The following is a 7,841-nucleotide window of genomic DNA, read 5'->3' as shown; positions in this document are numbered from 1 at the left end:
AAGATATCCGCCTACGTGCTGACCAATTTCAGTTGGCAAGCATCAATTGTGCCTGTCAACCCCACTCGGGCGATTGGCTTGACGCTTTGCCGATTTCCTCTGCTGGAATGTTGCTGGACGACGAATCTGTCCGCATCGGAATCTGTTTACGGCTTGGCATAGAGATTTGCCAGCCGCACCATTGCAGATGTGGACAACTCATTGACAGGAGAGGTTTACACCCTCTCTCTTGTCGCCTCAGTGCCGGCAGGATCCCCAGGCACGCCTCATTGAATGACGTTGTGAAGCGCGCGCTTAACGCCGCTGGATTTCCCTCGATGTTAGAACCGATAGGACTAGACCGTGGAGATGGAAAACCCAAAACGTAATCTAACCTAATTCTGACCCCAAACCATAACCTAACCGTAAACTTATTTTTAAAATCAAGTTTTTTTTGTTTTTTTACTCTTGAGAAATGAACATTTTCTATAATATCCCACCTTCTCCTTGTATTGTAAAATTCTTATTCAGTCCATAAATAACAAAGTACACCAGTTATTTCAATTATTAAAATTTTTAATTCTGCTTCATCAGAAGTAAAAAATCTCATTCTGAATCCATTTTCAGGTAAAAAAGTTTTTCATCCACAAACTCAAAAGACATGGCATCATAAACTAAAGGTTTTCCAGTGTCGAAAGCGAACAACGTTGAGCCATCAGGGCATTTTTTATCACCACAGTTAAGATCAATTGGCTTAAAGAAAGATACCCTTCCTTTTCGAGGCCTCAAAAATAATCTGAGGAGCTGAATGAGATGGTATACGGCCTGCGCTTTTCTTGCAGAAAAGGACATAAAGCCCGTATGTGTCCATCCACAACGGCAGGGATGAGAATTGTACATAGGTAGGTCCGAAACGAATGCATATTCAAAAACGGAGGGGATAGGAGTCGAAAACGTATCCAATTAGGTCGTAGGAAGACAATTAAGCCAAGAGCCAGAATACAGTTGGCTACTGATACGGAAGCAAGCTAGTCTATGCTCGTCTAAAAGACGCTCCAGCGAGTTAAGATAATGTCCCCAAATAATTTTATCCCATTCACGTTAGAGAGAGCTTTCTGACGATAAGACGGAATATCCTTCCTTTCAAAGCAAGAATGTAGAATTCATATCAGTGATTTGGGTGATTTTTCGAGTATCTTATTAACAAGAAGATACATTCCTGAAAAATATGAAAGAACGGCGGGAAGAGGAAATTCGAACGCGAAGAAAAGCCCAAAAGCCCAAAAGTAACAGAAAGTTTGAATTGGCAGTTTTTCATTAAACTTGACATTAAAATTCTTCCTCATCGGAAGAACGCACCAGAGCGTCGAAAAAATCCGAAGCAATAAGAATAGTTGATTTTCAAGATCAAAAAATAATTTTTGAGAATGAAGTAAGCAGGGTGAGGATCAATATCTGCAAGTTTGTGAAAAAGAAAAATAAGGGCATTCCTCTTAAAATTAAGAATACGGATGGCGGATAATTGATTAGAGTTTGTTACTAAAAGGATTGAATTACCATCTTTATCCTAATTTGCAAAAAAACGATGGAAAACGTTCTCGACGGCAATAGACCTAATGTCGTTCTCTTTTTCTCTAATTTTGTCAGGTTTTCAAAGAAGAAAAGCAATCTAGCATGCTCAGATATATTTCCGCAAAGAAATAAGTTACATAGCTTGGTGATAGATTGTGAAAGATAGTTTCCAGCTTCGCCAGTATCGGAGATTAGGTCGATCAGATGAATGGGATGGAGACCGTCAACACCACCATTACTATTGACTCTGAGAGATTTCAGAGGAAAAAAATTGTCGAACAGACAAAGAAGCAATCGAGACCCTCTCAGGAGTTAGGGCACTGTATTGAAAATGAATAATTTGAACATTATCAAAAGATTTCCTTTTTGTTACGTGGTCCATAAAAAATTTAATTTAATTCATGATATCTATCAGAAAACATTTAAAAAATAACCAAACATCAACATAATAGTTTTTCTTTATACAACTGAGAACACTGTTGGTATTCTGTGTCATTGTTTCTGGACGATTACCAAAACATTGGCGGAAGTCAATCGATTTCTGAAATATATTTCTTAAACAATGATAAATTCCATGCTACGTTACAATGATAAACTCTTATGCAAGAAGAACATACACTAATAATGACGGAAAATCACTTTTAACCAATACAGTCGGACCTCGTTATGAGCCAGACCTCGGGTATGATCCATACTCGCTTTATGATACAAACTCTATTTTTGAGCCACGTTTTTTGAAACTGCTTTTTTCTTAAGGGGTTTGTAAAAATCAATTAAAAATAGACCTCGTTATGAGCCATCTAAAAATTGCTATAAACTAAATATTTTGTAATATAATTATTTTTATTTTATATATTTTATCGTTTATTTTAAAGAATTTTTTCCTTGTCACGTTGTTATCTTTGTTTAAGTATTTTCCACTGTTCTATGTTTTCTAGATGCCTAAAATGAAAATTGATCACAAAAAAAACTCGAAATAGCCCAATATATGAAACGGAACCAGCTTTCAGAGCGCAGAATTGCGGAAATTTTCAAAGTTAGCAGGGCTACAATTTCACGTATAAAAAAAGATTTCCCTTTTCTTGATAATGGAACTATTTATTCTGATTTATCCGAGCAAACTAGTGATTCTGAAAAGCTTAAAAATCTCGATCTTAAAGTTTTCGAAATTTTTCACAAATTGCGACTTGAAAAAGTTCCCTTATCTGGACCGACCATTAAGAAAATTGGGTCGATGGTCGCTTTAAAATTATCATTTAATAATTTCAAATCATCTAATGGTTGGCTTCAAAGATTTAAGAAACGATATAATTTACAATACAAAACATTGTGTCTATCGACTTTCCGAAAAAGACGGAAAAAGACCCGACGGTCTATCGACTTTCCCGTTTGAGTTCGGCAAGTCTCTGTTATGGATGCGGCGTGTTCAGACACTTTCTCGGAGCTTAACCTTCCTTCTTCAGCTGTCGAAGTTGGCTCAGTCTCTCGCAAAACCGAGAAGATGAAGATTGGAAAGTACAAGGAGCTCTCTGAACGGTATCTGTTCACTCCCATCGCCGTCGAGACTTCCGGCGTCATCGGCGAAAAGTCTCTTTCCTTTCTGAAAAAGCTTGGCCGCATGATTTCCCATAAACGGGGAGACCCACGCGAGTCCAAGTGGCTTCTCGAAAGGATTTCCTTGGCTATAGTACGTGGAAACTGTGTTTCCATTTACGAGGCCGGGAATTTAGTTGGTTAATATCTATTTTATTCTTGTTGTTTAACTATATTTGTCAATTTGTAAAAAAAATTTAAACATTGTGTGGTGAAAAGGGTTCCGCAGATACATCTATGCTCCCTCATTTTTTCCAAGAATTAGATACAAAAGTTGTTTATTATGGTAAAGAAAATGTATTTAATTGCGACGAAACTGCACTTTATTTCAAAAATACACCAACTAAGTCATTTGTACAATGTGATGAAAATTCGTTTGGTTTTAAGCAGCACAAGGAAAGGGTTAGCCTGCTTCTATGCTGCAGTTATCTTGGAGAGAAACTGGAGCCTTTAATTATCGGCAAATATCGAAACCCTCGGTGCTTAAAACAATTCAATCCTGATGTTTTTAACGTCATGTACTCTTCTTCTAAAAATTCGTGGATGACAACTGAAATTTTTAAAAGCTGGGTTTTTTAACTAAATACCAGAATGCTTTCTGAAAACCGAAAAATATTAATGTTGTTGGATAATGCTAGTTCTCATAGACTATCCGATTATTCAAACATTGAATTTTTATATTTACCTAAAAACACTACATCGTTAGTTCAGCCATTGGATATGGGCATAATTAAAGCACTGAAGACAAATTACAGTAATTTACTTATCGAATTCGTATGCATTTGTGAAAATAGAAGCAATTTTTTGGAAGCAATCAAGAGTCTCAATTTACGGAATGTGATGCAACTAATTTCTGAAGCCTGGGCCAATGTAACTTCAAATCAAATTCAAAATTGTTGGAAAAAATTTTTGAGTGTAGATGGGAGGAAACAATAAATATCAATTCGAAGATTCATACTGACGTGACAAAATGGTGAACGAAGTCTTTGTCGAAGAATTTGCTTGAAAGCGAAATAAATTTTTATAATGGGCCTGAATCAACAGACATCATAGATCCACTGACTCTTATTAATAATATGGAGGAAAATATATGCAAACTTTCTCCAGAATTATTAAATGATTTCTACGCCCTAAGGAAAAAAATAATGATTAATTTACGGAATAAAAATCGTTTTGGAGAAAAGATTACGCATTATTTCAAAAAAGTATAACTTATGAACTGTTTCTATCTGTTTCTTGTGAACTATTTTTTACTTAAAGTACTGTTAATTAGGATTATTAGCGAACCTCGGTTTATGATACAACCTCGGTTTATGAGCCACCAAGTGGCTCAAACCGAGGTCCGACTGTAATATGTGACATGGGCTGCGCGATACCTATGGGCCGCGTGATACCTGACGTGACCTTGAAATGTGCAATTATGACATTGATGGGATTAAATTATAAATCTTTTAATTAAACCGCGACTAATTCTTATCATTTAATAATTTACTAAATTAGCTAAAGACTCTCTCATTTTGACAAAAAATTATATTTGTAGGAATTTAATTATCAGAAATTAATTTTTTTTTGATGGAAAACCTAAATTTCTTGAATTATTTCTAGCGTGCAAGTATATTTTGCAGCAATGTCCTCGTACAAAGGTTATGTAAAGAATAGTTTGGAATATCAAATTTTAAAAGATGCTTTACAGGATAAATTTCCCGAATATCTTACAAAGCAAAAAAAATATAGACTAGTTAAGAAAATTGAAAATTTTACTGTAATTAATGAAAGGTATCATACAAATTGTAAATGTATAGATTGTATCTTAAATGTGCGAATTCAGATCACAAGCTAGTGATTTGTCTAGACAATGAACCCGAAATGGAGATCGTTGCTAAAAGTTTGCATGACTTCTCGCATGGAGGAGTTAACAAAATTGAATATGAATGTCGACAACGATATTTCACAGTTAAAAACGAGATTATTCGAAAAGTCATTCGAAACTGTGAAATTTGTAAATTTGCGCGACCCTTAAAAGTTTTAACTTTTTTAAATCCTAGATTGGAGATATAAATAACCATGTCTTTGCATCTGCCCAAATGAAAGATTTCAGATAGATCTTATAGATCTGAAAAGTTTTTCTACTATAAATAAAAATTTTAAATGGATTTTAACGGTCATTGACGTATATAGCAGGTTAGTTTTTTTAACAATTTTTATAGATTTGCATTTGCGAGGCCGCTCTACACTAAGTCCTCAAATGAAGTTTGTGAAAACCTTAGATCATTATTTTTCTTAAATGGTCCGTGTCAATTTCTTCAGTCCGATAATGGGACTGAATTCAAGAATCGTGAAATGACCAATCTATGTGAGGAATTCAATATCAAACGAATTCACGGAAGGCCAAACAATCCCCGCTCACAAGGGATTGTCGAACGCTTCAACCAGTCAATTACAAGAAAAATGGCAAAAATGATCGACAATGATAATAAAAAGTGGCTGGAAAAATTAGAAAATGCAGTGTACAGTTATAACATTTCTGTCCACTCATCTTCTAATGAGAGCCCTTTTGAAAGATACCGGGGAATAAGTGGAATAAATACAATATTTTATGGTTGTAATTATAAAATTATTCCTTAGATAATTCAAGTAATGATTTGTTGAGTCCTGATCAAGTCGATGATGCAAACAATTGTCCGAGTCCAATTGAAAATTCATGTAATTTGAATTTCTATATGTAGATGATTGTAATTATTCGTTTACAAGTCCGAAAAGATTTCAGTTCGAAATCAACCCCATTGATCCTAATTCTAATTATTACAAAGCGATGAACAGAAAAATGAATGTTCACAATAGTAAGTATGAATTTAGTGTTGGTGATAAGGTATGCATAAAAATTAATGTTTAGGTTCGAGTTAAAAAAGACTTTGGAACAAATCCTTCGTTGCGACTGGATAAGTTTGAATCTCCATATTATCCATCTGCAGAAATTATCAGTATTTTATCGAACAATCGCGTTGAGGTAGCTTAAACATTTAAATTTAATAGATAAAAAATTCGATGAGCGAAATTTCGATTGTGCCAATGTCCAGACTTAAAAAATAATTAACAAGTTATTATTCTTTGAAGTTTAATATTAATTACAATATTGACATTAAGTTAAGCTTCAAGGTCACGTCAGGTAACCGGTTGCCCATACGTATCCAGCCGCCCATGTCACATAATATCATTAATTTGCTGAATGAAAGGAGGCGTTAGAGAGTTAAACTTAAGCGCTCTAGTAATTCAATAGATAAAAAAACATAAAGTAGATTTATTTTCATTCATATCGCGTATAATCCAGGACTCAATTGTGTTGGTAGTGAAGAATTTCTAATTTCACCGAATATAGAAGAAAACAAACCAAAGCCCCACAAAATTATTCTTCAACGTTTTGTTATGGAATTTGTCACCTGCCAATCCTTGAACAGTATAAAATTTGATAGGAAATTTAATATCACCACTCGTCTATACTCACTCACTCCTCATTACATTCAACACTTCTTCCAGTATTATGCACCGTATTCCTTTCTCCGGGACACTGAACTCACCAACCAATCCCTCTCCACCATCGACGACGTCCCTTCTTCAAACGCTGCACTACTCGGCATATTTAACAAAGGTCTCGACAAGTTATTGAGATCCACATCGTCCATACCAAACCTCAGTATTAGTTTATTTATTATATTATTACACACCTAATAAATATATAAACAACTAATTATTATGATGTCCATTCTGAACAATGTCAGTATCGATACTTGGTGGAGTAGTCCTTGATTGAAGTGACGAGTCCCCGTCCCTTACGGGCTCCTCGGTAAACAGTTTCGATAATGTCGATGAGCTCCTGTTTGTTGTCGAGTGCCCAGTTAATCTTGTTGTTATTGCCGGTGCCCAAGTCAATCATCATGTGCTTGTTCCGATAAAAGAACATGAGAGTGCAGGGATCGTACAACTCGTACATCTCATTAAAGTCTGGTACCTGGACTCTCAATGCATGTCCTACCTTTGTTATATCCACCAAATATATCACTGCAAAGTTCTTTACTTTCTCCGCTATTTTGTACAGCACCTCGTCCATCACCATGCATGTTATGTCCCAGTCGTGCCCAAACCGCACCACCACCACACGCTCCTCCTCTGACAATATGGCTTGGTCCACCTTCCATTAGCTATTACTCATACCTGCCAGCCATTCACCAGGTGGGGTAACATGTACGACATTTACACACCACAACACACTTTTAAATTTATTTATTCACTATTTATTTAATAGTCAACCTCCTTACTCATGTTAGTGTCTAAAACAAAGAAACCTGAGGGCTCCCCTATTATGTGTCTTATTTATTTTTGCCGAGATACCATGTCATATCGGTCGTTCTTCAGTGACGTGGATCTCTTCTAGACACAACAGAAGACTTCTCAAGCATATCTGGAGGAGCATGGACTCCCCGCCCACATTGAAGACATCAACTTTATAGTGTGAACAAACCCAAATATCCCCTCTCCGTGATTGTACTCGTACTCTCCCATCGTAGAGAGATATGTTCGAAGAGCGTCTTGGACAACTTTCGATGACTCACATTACTCTGAAGAGATCTCTGGACTGTGAACTGCTTCCCGACTTCATCAATTTGTTGGAGGAGATGGAGGACAAGCAAATAGTTGGTCCT

General features: G+C 35.9%; 1 protein-coding gene across 1 annotated transcript; it reads right to left on the bottom strand.

Annotated features, from left to right (window-relative positions):
• Positions 1-6,913: 6,913 nt before the first annotated feature.
• On the bottom strand, positions 6,914-7,392 carry LOC115230076 (thioredoxin-like protein 4A). Its single transcript, XM_036499494.1, is given in 2 exon segments — positions 6,914-7,351; positions 7,354-7,392. Coding segments are annotated over 2 exon segments (474 nt in total). The 3' UTR covers positions 6,914-6,916.
• Between the last annotated feature and the right edge of the window lie 449 nt (positions 7,393-7,841).

Source organism: Octopus sinensis, unplaced genomic scaffold (assembly GCF_006345805.1).
Source record: "Octopus sinensis unplaced genomic scaffold, ASM634580v1 Contig14403, whole genome shotgun sequence".
NCBI lineage: Eukaryota > Metazoa > Mollusca > Cephalopoda > Octopoda > Octopodidae > Octopus > Octopus sinensis.
The sequence above is the reverse complement of the archived record's forward strand: the minus strand, read 5'-3'. Positions and strand labels throughout refer to the sequence as shown.